General features: G+C 42.5%; 1 protein-coding gene across 1 annotated transcript in view; it reads right to left on the bottom strand.

Moving 5' to 3' along the window:
- LOC121608919 (neprilysin-like) overlaps positions 1-3,922 on the bottom strand; it is a 32,971-nt gene extending 29,049 nt beyond the window's left edge. The window contains exons 1-2 of the mRNA XM_041940356.1: positions 3,544-3,922; positions 333-509 (exon numbers count right to left, since the gene is read on the bottom strand). Of these exons, the coding sequence (XP_041796290.1) occupies positions 333-509; positions 3,544-3,586 (220 nt within the window). The 5' untranslated portion in view covers positions 3,587-3,922. The remainder of the gene's footprint in view (positions 1-332; positions 510-3,543) is intronic.
- Positions 3,923-18,140: the final 14,218 nt, after the last annotated feature.

Below are 18,140 nucleotides of genomic sequence, written 5' to 3'. Positions count from 1 at the left end.
TATCTTCTTCAGCTTCATTCTTACCATTAACCATGAACTCAGCTGGAAGTGATGGTCAGCGCATGTGCACAATTTAAACGAGGGGAAGCTTCAAAAGTTCTGAAGGGTTCAATTAATGTTGCAGTGACGAGAAAAACAAAAGACTGTCACCTATGCTGAGTGGCTCCCAAAAATAGTTTTTAATTACATGACAGACTTTTTGATCACTCAGGTGATTGGCAGAGTCTGACAGAGATCTGAAACAGATGTTCATCTAGGAGCCGCTCAGGTTTTCAGAAAGTTGTCACTTTTTCTTATCAGCATGAGTCCTCTGTCCTTGCTTCAGCACTCACCGGTCTTCTGTGTGGCAAAGAGGATGATGAGGGCAACGATGACGATGAAGAGCAAGGAGACAATCGTAATGAGGCCGATCTCCAGGGAGGTCCAGCGGGGCTTCTTAGCCGACTTTGGGGGGTTAGTCTCTGTCATTCTCAGGTCTCTTCCTTCAGCTGCCGGCTGTATCAACTCACCTGACGAGAGGGCGAGAGCCACATGAGTCGACTGCTCACTGATTGATCAGCAACAAGCCTGACAATCAATTGATCGTCATCTATCAAGCAAACATGCCGAGCATCTGCTGGCTGCAGCCTCTTAAATATGACTGCTGCTTTTCTCTTGCTTATATCATTGTGTAAATTCAATGAATAACTTGGACTGTTAGTCGTGCAAAACAATTAGAAATTAGAAATTTGGCCTCCAAGAAATTGTGGTGGACATTTTTTTCATTTCATTAAACTAATCAATTAATGGATTAACTAAAAAAATGAATGGGTAGATTAACTGGTAATGGAAATAATCATTAATTGCTGTCCTAAAGAGAAGAAAGCATGGGATTTGGGCACTTTGGCAAAATACCAGCTTCAATCGAAATATATGAATCTTAACATAAATAAGCAAACATTCAATTAAGTCGCAAGCCAAAGAAAGAAAATGCAAAAAGTGAAAGGCAGATAACAGACACGTGGCTGTGATAAGAAAACAATGAGGAAAAAAAAACTAGTTTTTGGGCAAAAGGTGAGAACAATGGAAGTTCTTACCCTCTGGTGGCAGTGCACTCCAGACAAAAACACACAAAAAAAGAAAATAAAAAAAGAAACACACACTTCTGAAGAATGGAAAACAAGAGAGACCTTTCCTCTGCTCCTTGCTATACAGTGTTGTTTTCCGCTCTGGGGCCAAGTGGGAACTTTACAAAGTTCATGTAACAAGCAGTTAAGTCTATCTCTGAAGGCAATTAATCCTTAATCCCTCACCGACGGTGCAGGAACACACACTCGTGCAATCACTGCACAGACACACACTCGTCCACAACCACGCTCTCACACACACTTTTACAAGCTGGTGTCATGAAGCGCCTGTGCAGATGGGTGGGTCTCAGTGCAGCTCGACCAAAGGACAAAGTCTCTCAGCTTCTTTTGCACAAGTAGACAGCCACTGACGCACAACATCACCTACTGTACTCGCATGTAACCACAGTCCTGCTGAATGTCAAATCCCCGATCATTCTTCTTCATGACTAAACAATAGAGCGATGTACAGTAAACTGCCCCAGTTACAGTCATTATCCAGCCTGGCAGCTGGCCATGACTGTATACACCAACCACAGCTCCCAACAGGCTGCTCTCCCAACTCCACACCAGCACTACAGCATGCATGACAACACTTTAGGTCATAAGATTTACTACAGGCTGGTAATGGATACCTTTCCCTTTGCAGTGTTTGTGTGTGATGGACGTGGTTCAACACTTGTGTGCATAAAGGCATCTGAGACTCTGAGAGTAAAATGAGCGCTTGAAGGCGTAAAATGAGGAGGTGAGACAGTAGGATGACACGAGCTGATATGTCAATCACAATTTCCTGTCAGCCTCTCTCCGGCTGCAGGAGGGGGCAGAAACTTCCAAGTTTTTTTGTTTTTTTTTCTGAGAAAAAAAACCATCACCGTGACAGCAGTCCCCCAGCTCTAATAAAACCATGTGTGCATGTCAGCATTGGAGAGGCTGTACACGTTGCATGCCAAGAAATTAGATGCCTGCGAAATTTATTTTAAAGGAAAAGGGACATGAAGACGGAGTGAAGGAATGTGTAGAAGAGTGAGGGGTGGGGGGAAGGAAGCCATATAAACAAAGTGGGACGCTGAGAGGTACATCATGTTTAAGTGACTCCCTCTCAGCGTGCTGATATATGAATCTCAAGTACCACTTACTGTATGTCCCTCTCACGCATTATCACTCACAGAAAGTGCTTACTGCTGTGTTACTATGCATGACGCACTGGGAATAGCTTCATTGCTTCTGGGTTCGTTTATGGAGCCTGTTGGCATGGTACACACATGACATTGATGCCTAACGTGTATGTTATTTGTAAGGTGAGCTGTTGTTTCTGCCCTGATGCCACTGCCCTTGTTGCAGGACACGGTCACCGCTCTTACTTTTCCTGAGCGTGTTCTGGGAGGTCTTTGCTGCCGTTTCTGCATTTTTAAGATAAGGAGCACCAAAAGTCAAAACTCTCTCTCTCTCTCTTGTTCCCCAATCTCTGTATGTCTGTCATGATATATCTGAAACATAAAAAGTTCCCATGTCTTGTGAGACCTAACAAACCCCTTCAAAATTAAACCCATCATTCACTGAGACGCCTGAAAACACCCATGTGTCTGCACACACACACTCGCACGCACACACACAAGTCAACATGACAGTACTTGCATTAAAGTCACTTTTTTACAAATGTGAGCCATGAACATGTCACGTGCCTAATTGAGTTTGAATAAGTACAGGAATGTGGCCTACTTTAACTTAAAATAACACCCTCTCTGAGATGTGATTTCAGCACTGGGCCTGTGGCTGCCATTACTGTACAGTCACTGAACACTAAAATCTCTTTAAAATCATTTTTGAGGGAGGAGACGTGATGCCCAAAGGTGCTGTGATCTAGCTGAAACGAAGCCCACCTCTTAAATTGCTTTCCTAATGTTTCTTTTTTTTTCTGATAGCTGTATGAATGGAATAAGAAAAATAACTTTATAAAGGGATATGACAACTTAAAATATCACCAATGCCTCTACAGCTGGCACACAGTGAACCAAAACCACCAAGTAGGCTCAGGACACTCAGCTGGAATAACGGATTAAAGTGTTTTCTGCTATGACCAAACACAACTCGGTGTTAAAACTCCAGTGATAAAAATATTCCGCCGCAGCACGCACAGTGATTCGCGGCTGAGCAGGACGCGGTAAGATGCGTGCCAGCTCCTCATCTCCTGTTGCACGTCCGGAATTCCAAGGGAGCTGGCATGATCAACTGGTGCACGCTGACCCGTGTCACCGAGCCGGCACGCGCGCGCGCACACACGCAGAAATGGTGCACTCACGCGCGTATACGCACGCACACACACACACACACACACAGAGAGAGAGAGAGAGAGAGAGAGAGAGAGAGAGAGAGAGAGAGAGACGCACACAGATGGCACCGCGTTGTAAGAAGCGCTCCGGGTGCGCGAACGACTTACCAGATGTGTCGGGAAATTTTCGGTCGATGATATATATGGGCATCACATCCACTGATCAAACATCCATCAAATCCACAAAGGGAGCGCGAAGTGCTGATGGATCTGTTACAGACTATCTGTTTGCTTCACCCTGGATTTCAACAAGGCACACACCGATCCGCCTCTCCTCCTCTCCTTCTTCTTCTTCTTCCTTTGGCTTTCTATTCTAGGAGTGCACATTCACACAAACACACATACACACGCACACACACACACACAGACACGCACTCACGCACAGACCCTTCACTACAACTACCTACTATACTGTACCACATCTACCCACAGAGGATCGCGGGATTCAAATGAGCCATCAGACTCTTGCGCAGCGCAATTGGTCAAGTGTGTGATCCGCAGGGGGGGATCCCATATTTATACAGCCTATGACATACAGTGAGGCAGTGAAGCAGCCTTCTGAAGTTCCCAGTCCACCGAGCCGTTGCCTCCTCCGTCAGGGCGGCGTTTAGGAGTGACCCTGTCAGCGGCACTTGCTCTCAGTGGCGCCGAGGTAGCTCCAGGGCGCAGGATCAGGTGAACAGTGTGATGGAGTGATGTGTGGTGTTTCAGTGGACTTACTCACAGGGCTGTCAACAGCTTTTAATCCAAGGCACTTTGTAGTTAGAAAGCGCATTCAACCAAATCCGTTGTAATATATGTTGTTATCTGGACACACTATAGTGAGTTATGAGCTTTTTAATGCAGTTCATTAATAAATGGTTTTGTAATTAATTAATTAATTACATATTACAAATTCTAATTAGTATAGCTTCACTTAAATGGTCACAGTGTTTATGGTTGACAAGATAGTGTTGATTTTTGCGGTGGGATCCCCTGAAGGTCCCTGGATCCCCCTGTGGGAACATTCTGTGTCATTCAGACACGAGGAAGTGGGATCAGTGTGTCTGAATAAATACACAGAATATATCAGATGAAAGCATCTACAGTAACTCAACATTTAATCACTATTTGAATGTAACCTTGGTTGGTTACATATGATTGTGCAAAATATGAACTCGTTCATAATCGGGTGCATTTAGCAGCATTAAATGCGACCTTTAAGCCAGAATGAAAGTGGAATTTCACAGTCGGCATACTGTAATGGTGCATTTGTGAGTTTTTAAAATACCTCAGTTACAAATTATTGTTCTTTAAATTATCAATCGGCGTGCTCCAACTTATTGACAGGATCTGGTGTACAGTCACTGGAATCCCTCTCAAAAGTTGCTTATATGTAAAAAGTTTCATTTTTAGCCTAGTTTTAACCTACAGACATCTGTACATGCGCTTAAGGACATCACCAGCACAGTATAACATGTTTGATTCTACGCCAGTAAGACCCTGCTTCCTGTTGGGGTTCATAAGCCTATATACATTATTACAGTATAGTGGCATGGCTCACTATCCAGCCCAATAAAAATACCCTTCACTTTGATCCATTTACTCTGTTTGCAGAGCAAATGGATTAAATGTGGCCTTGTGCTTGTGCCCTCTTTAATGTTTAACGCCGAAGTTCATCCGAGGGTCGCCTCTGTAAGTGCAATTAACTCAGTAAACACATGTGGATGTTGGGTCTAAAAGTGAAAGTTAGCATTAAAGTGAGAGGAGACCAAGCCGAGTGTGTTGCTGCAGAGAATAAATGACCTAATTTTGGTGGAAGCAAGCGAGTCTGCCAGACGAGAACTTGTCATCATTGTTATCAGTGGCCGGTGGTGTTCATGCAATCTGTGTTAAGCTGTATTGCTGATGTGCTATTATATATCGAGGTACAGAACATTTTACCATATGGTTATGTACTAAGTGAGTTGGTGAAAGAGACGTTTTTGATGACACCTACACATAACAGGACTGGGAAACAACACTTCTAAACTAGCTTTACTACTCCCAAACCATGTCATATTCCCACAGACTTCATCTCTGCACAAGCTCCCATTACAGCTCTTTTTTCATTATCTACTCTAAACCTAAAAGATAAATGCTTCTGCAAGCCTGTTTTAGTGTCACCTCATCATACCATCCATGTTTCATTGCTTCTGATAACGGACAGCTTGATTTCCCACTGAGGGATTTCAATCTGTGTCATCTATATATCCTTTGAATATCTGTGACGCTGAACTGACAGCAGTTTTCACACTAGCTGCCTGTCAGTGCATCTGAAGGATGTTCGCATTTGCCGGCAGTGCAACCTCTGTGATGATATTTTCCACCGTTTTGCTGCCGTGCTCTTCAAATAAACCCCCTCGCCCCTTCTCTGTTGGCCATTTGAGCTCTGTTCACTGTCTGTAAACCCAGCATGTTATGGACTCCTGGAGAGTATTGGATTTTAATTGCACTGTGCCCAGGGTGACACAGGTATTAAGCAAAAATAGGCGCATGTGTGCAAGCACAGACACAGTTACACAGACCGACACGCACTCTGCGTTACTCGGTGTTGTCGTATTTTTTCAGTGGAAGCAACCAGTGCCAAACACTGTTACACACATGCATCAAGTAGCAACATGCACGACATGTATCAGCGCCATTCAAGGTTTTTATAGATAAGTGAAAAAGTAAATACTTGAACGAGGCGTGACAAAACATTTTAATTCTTTGAAATAAAAAAACTATTACTGTTAGAAAGAATCCCAAACTAACCAAAACAATATTGCGTGCTTGATCTAAAATAACATTAAAAACAGGAAATGTCTCTTTTTGGTCAAATATGTAATCACACGTAGAGGCGGGGATGACTACATGACGTGAGTCAATTGCCTGGACAAAGTGCTGAACTTCTTAAATCTTGCCATTGAGATCACATATCCCCATACTAAAATTTAAAAAAAAATTGAAACTGATAAAACAATTAAAACTCAACTAAAGCTATTTAAAAAAGACTAACTGAAGCAAACCTGCTCTGGGAACTAACTGAAAGTAAACCAAACTGAAAACAAAAGCTGTGCCTGAGTGGAATCTATTTCTTAAACGAACATGTCTGTGCTCACTTTAGCTATGAGTCATCATCAAAGCTTTGACTGACAACCTTGTGGCTTTGCTACCAATTAACATCAGCTGTTTTCTAGCACCTTTCAGGACATGAATAATATGTTCCAGAGAATTGCAAGGAAGCAGAACACCGTGACTAATAAGCAGTTCTGCCTTTTGTCCACATATGCTTGTGAATCACACAGAACAGCAAGTTTGTCACTATTTTGAGAAGTCGTTCTGCGCCACGGTTCAGTTCAAGTGATGCACAGCCGTTCGGTGGTTGAAGGTTCTTTGGTTCGATCAAGGTCACCCACTGTCCTATCAGCATCCCCCTTCAGGAGCTGTCGGGGGAGTGACTCTCCTATCAGCAGCAGACGGGCTGTCCAGCTACCCTCAAAGTCTGCTGTCAGCGCACATACACACACAATGTGACAGTAAAGTACAGCAACACACAAACACGCCCACGCAGGCAAGGAGTCAGATATACTACACGCACATTAATAACCTCGCCGCTGTCACTCAGAGAGAGGGACTTTCAGACTGAGGTTTGTGGCGGTCATGAGGCGGCAAGAAGAGGAACAGAGAAGATGAACAGAGAGATAAGACGAGGAAAACGGTTAAAAGCGCCAACTTAACCGATATTTCCAGGCTGATGCAGACAGCTCGGGAGTTTTTCTATTCGCCTTTGTTATCTGTGATGAACTGTGGAGGAAAATGATGTTTTGATTGTGTCCAGGCGCAGAACTTTTGCTTCTTTTCATGGCTTCTTTGTGGTCACTTCAGTGATTTATGTGACTCAGTGTGAAATACATTGTGTGATAAGGCATTAGCTAAGTGTACCAAAGGGAAGCGGCCACAATATTGAAGCAGAGCTGGATGATCGAATGTTCTCTTTTACACACACACAAAATGTTGCTGTCACTCGGGAGGACGCTGTGTTTGCTGACTTTAATTTTCTGGACATTCAATCCAATCACTACATGTATAATAAGAAGCATTACAATAACTATAAAACAAGCTTTAACCATTATATTTAATGGTTTACCTTGTGGGGAAAAGCTTCTTGTCCCCACATGGGAGATGAGCGCCTGTAGTGTGACACTGAAATTAACACATTTACACACACGTGCACACACACACACAAACAAATGCATTTTTTTTGTGATATGGACATTATTTGTGCTCAGATTGTTCTTCTGATAACACTCTAAAGGTTTTTCCAATTTCATTTGAAATGCACATGTGGGAAAAGACTCTTGTCTTTTTATCTCTCCTGCATCATTCTGTGTGTTCACCTGCGTCATTGCCTTTATGACTACCAGCTTCCTTTCATCACTTTCTAACCTCTTCACATGCCCGCGCTTGCTTCACCATAGTGAGTTAGTATCTGTAGGAATCTGCTGATGTGCAGAGGAATGACAGGTGACTTACGGCAGCCTGCTTCAAGAACCTCCCATGCAGATCAGACAAAATCATTCTACCAATGTATCTGCAATTCCACGTTGAGAAAAAAATTGACATATTTGAGAAACGCTAGACACATAAATGGGTGGTAGCGCTGTACCCGCGTCACACTCATTGTGCAGCCTCACACACTTGTCAATCCTCCTGATATGCCTATTTGTTTCTCCTGACTTCATTCAGATCAAAATATTTACTCAGCATCAAGTTTTTGTTTCGTGTACATCCATTGAATGCAGCAGTTCCACTGCATTTGCACTTAAAGTAGTCCTATTTTAGTTGATTTTAAACTGCACTAAGGGATATTTTACATTAACAATGGAACAAAGGACTATGAATAATGTGAAACAGGTCGCCTGGAGTGGTGAATGCACAGACAGCTATGATCTTTACAGAGCATTTTGGCATCTTTCAGTTTGCTCTTTTAGGTGTATGGCCATTCATCTTTTTGGTTCACTCTCAGTACTCTCATCAACCTGATTTCCAGCCTCGGCAGGCAGCTGTTTTCAGTTGATAGGGTCTGATAAACCCACTGTATGCCACCTGCCCAGCACCAAACTGCAAACAGATTAGCTGCTAGCAGGTGAACATAATGGAGCATTTAGCAGCTAAAAAGCCAGATGTTTTTTCTCAGAATTTGGTGATGACCAAAACAGACCTATAAGGAGAGTAACTACTGGACTTCAGGCGACCATAAATATGACTCCAAATGAATGCTAATTTTGCTCTGTGCCAGCCAAATGTGTAAAAAGGCACCTTTTTGCTAACACATTGAGTATAACAGCTTTATAAAGGAATGATACCTCAATTTTGTTCTGCTGCCCCTAAGTGGCAAAAACTCAATCAATGCAACTTTAAAGGGCCTTTGTGTAGAATTTCTAAATTTCCTGCTTTGACACCCCCTAGTGGTAATATATGCTCTGGCAGACAGCAATTCACTTTAGCCCCAATATTCATCCAACGAAAGGATTACTGAGAGGAGTTGGCTGAAAGCAAATATTGCACCAGTTTTCACCAGGATCATCTAATTTCTCGAAGTAATTTTAAAGGTGTACTATGGAGGATTTTTTGGTGACTTTTTGTAAACACAACATTCAAATGTGGCCTGTCTTCCATGGCTCAACACCACCAGCGGTGCAGTGCTTGCACCGCAAGTTGCTGTTGGAGGGTAGCATTGGTTGTAAGTGAAAAGCCAATGCTTAAGCTAACTGCTGGCACCTACCTGTTCAACAGAAAAGCCCAGATTCACGCTCGTTTTGAAGAGTAGCTTTGTCCACTGGCCGTTTCACCTTGCTTATTATGCGTTTTTTCGCCGCTTTCTGCCATTTTCGTAGCTTCCCCTTGGATGTGTGCTGCTTAAGGTCTGGCGCCTGGTCGCTACCTTTTTTTATAAGTCTCAATCTCTTTTTCGCCAAACCAGCTCCGCACACCTGGACCAGCAGCTCCAAACTGCTGCTGTCAGTTTTCTTGCAGATAGGTGGCTCTGAAATTGCTGCTCTGTAGTTGGATGACACTGACAGTGTGTGTCCTTGTTTAGTCTATCTCTCACTTTCAGACACACACTTACACACACGCCTGTCCCTCCGGAGGCTCACATGCTAAGCACAGCTGAAGGTCAAGTCGGTCAAGTTGATTTCTTTGATCTCAGACTCAGAGTGATCATTTGTCCTGGACTGAGGTCTCCTAGTCCAGTACAATATGTTCCCCACTGTACCAGGGACAAGACTGCTCTGCTATGAAGAATTTGCCTCTTCCACTTGCATTTATGTGTAATTGGTCCTAAATCTGGCTCTGTCGTACTTGTCTGGGAGCCTGAAACCTGCTGAATAGCTCTCTTGTTCTTCACTTTTTTCCCATAGGACACTTTACACAACTAAATGTACAGTATCTGGCAACCGCACATTTATTTCTTAGTTTATTCATCTGTGTGTGTGCGTCCTCTTGTGTGTGTGGTGTTCATGCATGCTTATGCTGTTCTGATCTGGTCTTAACAAGGCCCTGATAGCTCTCATCAGTCAAGGCCACGTAGCATGCCTGCTCCTCAGTGTGTTCTCTTACCCCCTTGCACCTTTGTGTCAGGCTCTCAAAGACTGATAAACCATTACACTGTGTCCCACTACTGTACAGTTTGTCTTAGTACTCAAAAGACGTAACAAAGGTCAGTGTGTGTGTGTGTGTGTGTGTGTGTGTGTGTGTGTGACTGACTTTGCCTTCACCTCAGTGTCTGTGGAAGACCTCGACAAGCAGTGGTGGAAAGTGTACTACACTACGCTAATCAAGTAGGAGCTCCTTATGTATGTATTTGTATGACCACTGACCGTGCAGACAAGAGCTGCAGACTACCTCGACTGTGATCTCATAATTAATGACTTATTAAACTTGTATTTAAAAAAATGTAACATTTCCAATAGCTTAGCTATTAAACATCAGCCAAATGGGTTTTTCATAATCTGGCAACCCAAAATGTGCTCTAATTGGCTATAAAGCATTAGTAAATTGTTTATTAACCACAAATTAGTAACAAATTATAAGCCTGTTAAAATGGTGCTTAATATAATGTCCTTTGTGGTTACTGTATAAATGGACATTGTGAAAGGGCCAATGTGACATCCTGAGTGTGACCATTATCTTCCAGTGAACTGGGATAAAAGCAAGATGACGAAAACCTCCAGATTTAGACATAACCAGCACACACAATAATCCTTGTCTTTTCAAGTATCAGTGACTTCAGAATAAGCTCAAAGTGCAAGTATGTGGAAAATCTATCCAGTTGCAGCAATGACAATACTTGGTTTAACTTTCACAACATGCACAGGATGTTCTGTCTATGGCAACAATGAACTGATTTCAACACAGATTCTCGTCTTTTCTACCTTTTATGTCCGCCCTGTCATCGCGCATGTTTCAGCAGGAATCTGGGCACAGCATAATGTGGGCGCATAACAATGCAGACGCAATGGTGGGATTCACCCTAATCCTGAAACTGAGGACGGATTTGACTGAAAGCAGCCTCTGATCAAAATGTAAGGCATGTCTAGACAGATTCCCAAGACGCCAGGATTCCTCGAATTAATGCTGTGGGCTGTGTGACTAACTACTGTACTTTGTGACAAACGTCCTTGTGAACAACGGCATTAGCTCATGTGATCGTCTTTATGCGGCGTTCCTTTTTCTGTGAGCGGGCATACAGTTTCAAGCAATATTTGTCTTAACACGCCGACAGGATCTGTCGACCACCGCTGACATTCCTACACCTCCATTTGGGTTTACTCACTCCGTTTCCTCCCCCCCTCTCTTCTCCCTTCTGTCCCAAATTCTCTGACAGGAAATGTTTTACTCTATTTGACTTTGAACAGCGAGCGCAGACACAGATTGTCCATCTTTTCTTTTCTTTTTTCTATCGCTCTCACTGCATCAGGGGACTGCTGCTATCTGTTTCCACCTTCCTCAAAGTTTTGGCAGCAAGGGAGCAAATGATGAGCAGTGAAAATTATGCAGCAAATAAGGCTAAGGCAGCATGACGGTGAAACACACAGCAGGCTGCTCAGAGAGACTTGTTAACACTAACTACTGAGAGCTGTGCCCCTCTCCGATGTGTTTTAAGGGGTTCTGGCTGCTCTGGAAGTGTCTTTGGTGCTTTATGTAAAGCCACTGCCCTCTAATGTTCTGTAATGAAAGCACAGCAACATCCACTGGAAGCTGTCGACCCCTGTGGTGAAACACGCTTGTTATTTTTAGCGACGTTCAAAAGAAAGATTTTTCACGCCGGCCAAATTTCTCAAACTCATCGCTGTCTGAGATGTGCGCTGGATTGGAAAGCCCGAGATTGAAAACATACTTCCGCGGGATAAGATCTGCTGCCAGTTGACTTGCTGGGGAGTTGCTGCGCTTCCACAGTGTTTTGAAGAGCGCTCCAGTTTGATCGCAATGTCTGCTTGAAAGGTTTTTTAAAAGTTTGCCCAGCCATGCTTGTCAGCAGTGTTTGGATAATAGCCAGGCTAGTGCACAGATGTCAGTCAGGAAAACCTTCAGACCAGCACTCAATCCCATATGATCTTTTTGTTTTGGATAATTCAGACATTTAGCTCTCAATTTAACACGCCTGATGTGCAAATGTTTATTTAATGAACAATCATATTTCATAATTTACCTCTCACCGCTGTGCCTTTCTGCCTCATTTCAAGCTGACGCGGTTTTCTGAAAGCCCCATTTGATGGTCGAGTTCAAAACAGTGCGTTTATTCCAAAAGTGGTGGCAGACATATTTCAGTTTACTTAATTCCTGTGACACTGAGCCATGTATGCTGCCACTCGCTCTCTGCCTCTCTATGGTTGTTGCATCAGAGGAGTGAATGAGAGCGCAGTATGTGAGATGGGGCCCGGAGGGAAAAAGAGGTACTAATGGGGCCTTAATGAAAATCTCTAGCCTGCTCATTAATGTAGAAATATACACACATCATGCACACGGGCAGCGAAGGGAAACAAGACTCAGCACTTGCACACACACACCTTCACATCACCTCCTTATTATTCTCTCCTTTTATCTCCACTCTCTTCTGTCACTTTACGGCATTTTTCACCAATAACAAAGAAAACAGCTTATAGTTTATCATCATCTGCATTAATACTTAGACAAGTTACACAGGTTTGCCGTAGGTTTCTCTCGGTTACCATCCAGGTTAATTTCTTTGGGCTGGTTGTTTTCTCGTCAGATCTTTTCTTCTTCTGCAAGCAATTGATTCCATTAAGCCAGGCATGCTGGAGGAATTCATTATGCTGATTAGTGTGGCGCAGGTTGTTGGGATGGAGGGTGTGGAGATCATAGAGAGAGGGGGTAAAAAGATAAATAAATAAAAATAAACAACGAGGGGCTAATTTGTCACATTTCTTCACAGTCAGATGCTTTGAGGATGTCTGTCCCTCTTGGACTGTGGCCGTGAGCCACCTGAAGCTGCACTGGAGCCTCTGCAGGACCAGCACCCCCGCGCAACGCGAGCAGGGTTTCAAACCTGCAGGAAGCAAATATGACTTCAGAAGACAAACGTGGCGTTGTCTCGCTTTGGGTACGCTCGGCTTATGCTGGCTTTAGGCAGGATTTTGTACACCTGCGTCCCCCTGAGTGATCCAGAGTGTCCAGGGCGGTGTTGGACTCCATCAGGCCGGCTTTTCCTCAGTGAAATAGGTCCATCTGGTGGACAAATTCGAAACTATCTGTGACCTGGTAACACTTCAGTGGGTGGATAGGTTCACAATTCAAGTCTGACTTAAAACAACAGTTTCCACTTGCTGTAATTACTCTTCCTTCATAATGTGCTTGCAATGTAAGTGATGGCGCACAAAATCCATAATCCTCTTAAAAATCTAATTTGTTCCAAAGTTTATCTGAAGCTAAAATGCAAAGTGGGTTTTGTCAAGAATGTTTTCTTGACAAAATGTGTTACTGTCCCTAATACCACGGCTCAGCAAGGAAACACCATTCAGGAAACGCTAAGATGGAATTCTGAACTAAAATTGCTGTAACTCATTTAGAATATGTCAGACTGCTGTAAACTCATATTAACTTTAAAAACTTCTGTCCCCCATCACTCACAGCGGAGGCATGTTAGGAAAATATTTTTTTAATCGTCAGTATGAACAGGAGGAATGACAACAGAAAGAAAAAAATCCTAATGTAAACTGCATACAGATACATACATGTGATTATCGTCTTAAAGGCAGTGCTTCCTGACATTTTTAGTGTATGAACCCTTCAAACAAACTAATATCTACTTGTAGAAAGAAGTTTTTTCTTTCATATCCTGTAAACCACCTCAGGACCCTGCAGGTTGATATTGTGATTCATCCAGCTCAGGAACTAGAGTATCAAGGGACAAAAAAATCAATTTTCAGGGGAAGATGGTAAGAAACAAACAATTAATGACAAGTTAAATAGTTGTTGTTGACTAATGATTACATTTGAATCAGGAGCATGTGTTGCGTGCCAGCTCTGCAGTAAATCCATTTTTTGAAATATACAGATGAATTATTCATTTCCTTAAAGCTCATTTCTATATGGACAAGCACACAGCGTGGACCGATGTTACATACAGAGGCATTTAAAGGCCAAACCAAATCGAAATCAGCGTTTAGAAGCTGTGAGGGACCAAGAAGGCAAGCATGAGGAGACATAGGTGGATTTCCAAGAAAATTTGATTTATTTACAAAAAAAATTAAGTCAATATATAAAGTTCTGGGCCCATAAAAAAGGTCAACAGAACAGAACTGACCAAACTAACATAATAAAGACAAAATAGACCTAACTGACCTAACCAACACAAGAACAGACCTAACACACATAATAGACCTCACGAACTGCACACAAAGGGTAACATATATAGTGGCTGATCAGACCATTGTGAAACGAAGGGGATAGCAAGAAACAAACATTACCAACTAGACTACAAATAAAACACAACAGGACAACTTGTCTGTCAGTAAGGCTATTTTGATAATTAATCCAAACAAAAACACCAAAGGCTCTACTATAATTTAAAGAAACAAAGAAAATCCTAAACTAAACATTTGAAAATCACACCCGGATGCTGCAGGCACTTGGTGTAGCCCAATTGGCCACTTCCTGCATTTAACAGGTCTGCTCCTACAGTCGTGCCTTTTGCTCAGGTCTGGCCCGATGTCCCTCCAGCAGCAGCGAGACCCTCAACACTGGTAACTCAAATAAATAAACCATTAGAACTTAAGACAAAGTAAATTGACAAGATGCAATGTGACTATACAGAAGCTAACTAAATGTGCACGCTACAAATAGAAACCACTGTACTGTCAACTTTTGCTAAATAAATATCTATGTGTTGTATGAAACCAAAAGGTATGTGTAATCCTTAATGTATTTGCTGTCTGTATGTGCAATGTGGATGTCATGAGGTCAAAAATGTAAACTAAATGAATAATTAAATGTAAAGAAAACTAAGGTGAGTGTAGGAGGGTTACCGACATTTATATCAGCTGTGTGGCAGCAGTTGCAGCCATCACAGAAGCATTTTTGACATCTGTGGCTCCCCCGTCTCACAGCGCAGAAGCACTTCCACTTTATCAGATGCATGAATCCACACTGAGTCCGAGTCAAACTCATGAGACGTGCATGAGTCTTAAGTTTTAGTTATGTGGGTGAGAAGCACCCCTGAACACATACGGGAAGCTGTCAGCTCCCCATAGATCCTGAGATGAGTGATGAATTAGTAAGGGCATGGGCCTCCAGAACTGCTCCACCATTCTTCCAAAAGATATCCCCTGATTTGGTGTTTTCATGATGGTGCTGGAGAATGCGCTCTAACAAAATCACCCATAGTTGTGTGCCTGCCTGAGTTGAGATCTTCATCACCATTTTCATACTCATCAAACTATAGAGTCACCCTTTGTGCCATGTCCTTGTGCATCTGCATTTGTTATGTTTCTCTGCTCATTTTAGCAGTGTTGCTTATCACTTTTAGGCAAATGCTTTTGCAAATGCATACCAGCTTAACTGAATCACTGGAAAACATTGAAAAGCTTGAAGACATGTTGTTCCTTGCTTGCACAGCCTCCCCTGTTTGTGAGAAGAGGAACCTGAATTGTCGTTACCAAGAGGGATGTGTGATGCAGTTTTTAGGACGTCTCCCTCCTTTACACCATTAGTCACTTTTGCAACTCGTTCAGAAAAGATTTGAATGAAATATTCAAACTGAACATTAGCGCGTGTTCCTGTGGAGAGAGAAAGAGAGCGGAAGGCAAAAGGTGTTTGTGTATGACCATAAACTCCTGTCAGTGTTTCCTTGGTAACAGGTGTTATGAATTATAAGTGGTCTGACATGAATATCTGACAGATAACTTGCCTTGGCTTGGCATGGCACATACACACACACGCACACACAAAGAAACAAATTCTTACACTCACCATCATTTTTTGATCTTTTCCTGCTCCTCCTGTTTTTTTATCTTTATATAATGAGAAGAAAATATGCTCAAAGGTATGTCCTTCAAACACACTGCCTCATGTATTAGAAATGACAGCTCTTGAATTGCACAAATATGTGTGCTTACTCACACACACACACACACACACACACACACACACACACACACACACACACACACACACACACACACACACACACACACACACACACACACACAACACACTTCCCCAGGCCTGCAGGTGCACACACACTTGTGAGCATTTACGGATATGCGCACCTGTGCACATAAGGATTCACGTCCAAATCTATGGGCAGATGACTTTGAATTTTGTGCTCTGAATTTTAATCGTGCATTTGGAATTTGTACACACGTCTGTGAAAGTGAATGTTTTCATTTAAGTTTGACCTTTAGAAATAAAAATGTGTTTTCATTTATTTGGAATTTCGATGCTCTAACATGAAGGTGTCCCGGTCGCTCAGTTGGTTAAGATGCAAACCTGACTGCAGCATTTCCAGGTTAGGCCCTTCTCTCTCTTTGCATTTCCTGCCTTTATCGCTGTTGTCTCTGTCACATAGAGGTACAAAAAATAATAATAATAATTAAAAAGCCGAAGTAAAATCTTTACAAAAGATGTTTGACAATCCAGTTAATGTTTAAATCATTCAAACATTAGTTCAGAATTAAGGTCAAATCCAAAGTACACAAGTAATTTAGCTGAGTGCAACTCTAAATATGGTATGACATATATATTCAGTGCCAATTTGTCACTGTCATATCAATCTTTAACTGCCTGTTAAGTGGGAGATCCGTGTTTGTCCTGTAAGAGTCTTCAAGAAAAAAACTTATTGGCACAGATGTGCTCTAGAGATAATTTTTCATCTTGAAAAATGTAAGCCTCCTGTCTCCATTTCCCAGAGTAACACACAATAAACTGTCCAGCCTAATGCTGACTCAACAGAGCAGATATACAGCACAATAAAGTACGTTGTCCCTGCCCCCGAGAGCGCATATAGCAACTTGAAGATGCATGAATCAACATTTGGCCACTAGGGGGCAGAAACAATCTGAACAAGCTGCCAGACACACAGGCACCATGCACATGGCTTGTAGACTGAGCCTGTTAAGGATGATGCATTTGCAAACAGCTGCTTACTTTCACATCCAGCAGACCCAGAGGCACATTAGCATTAACTGTGATGTTTACGTTCACCTAATGAATTTAAGTCGAGTGTTCACCCTCCGTTTAGCTCTGCTTTGGTCTCTGCCAACTCATACAGCACGCCTCGCTCCAGCTGGATTTGGCTTGATGCTCCACTGTGATCCCGGACTGGTGGTGTTCAGATGTATCAGAGCTGCTGATGAGAACAGAGGATTGATGAGATTCAAACATAAAGAGGTGAATGATGATCATGTGAGATTTCAGCACCACAGGAGATACCTGATGCAGTGTTGTTTTTAACACCATGCTCCTTTTCTTTCCCATCAAGTCACTCTTATTCTAAAAGCCGCAATTAAACAACCCTAAAATGTGCGGTTTATGTTTTGCTGCAGCCCAAACAACACGTAAGCAGAGAGTTAAGGTTGGAGTCATTATGAATTCATGGTGCTAACTGTTCCTCCACCTTTCCTGATTCAGTTTCACTTCTTCTCTTTTATGCAAATATAATCTTCCATTCTGTCTCTGTATCTCTGTGTCAAGTGCTGCTTCATTAATGTTTGATGTGACTTAGGATAATGATGCACTTAGACTCTGTGTGTGTATTCTGTGTGTGTGTGTGCAGGTGTGCAGGTGTGGGTGGAATCGTGTTAGGTGGGAGAGGGTAGGGTAAGTCTAGCTGTTCTACAGTTTAAAGTTACACAACTGTGCTGAATTTAGGATGCGCCACCAGATGCCAGCGAGCAACAGAGTAACGACAACGTGATTTGTGCAAACATGTGTGCAGATATACGAGCACATGTACAACACAGTGCATTATTAATGTACTCGAAGGGTATTTATACAGCATATTTACAGATATCTATCATTGATCAGCTGCTTCCATTTCATGGTTCAGATGAAAAGACACAATGAGGTTTTGCTTTCCTGTGATTTCATTTTCATCTCCAAGCCCATATTACAGATGAATGATTTATTAGATGATGGCTGTTATTCTCAAATCAAGCCCTCGCCTCATTAGTTTGAATGTA

Source organism: Chelmon rostratus, chromosome 7 (assembly GCF_017976325.1).
Source record: "Chelmon rostratus isolate fCheRos1 chromosome 7, fCheRos1.pri, whole genome shotgun sequence".
NCBI lineage: Eukaryota > Metazoa > Chordata > Actinopteri > Chaetodontiformes > Chaetodontidae > Chelmon > Chelmon rostratus.
The sequence above is the reverse complement of the archived record's forward strand: the minus strand, read 5'-3'. Positions and strand labels throughout refer to the sequence as shown.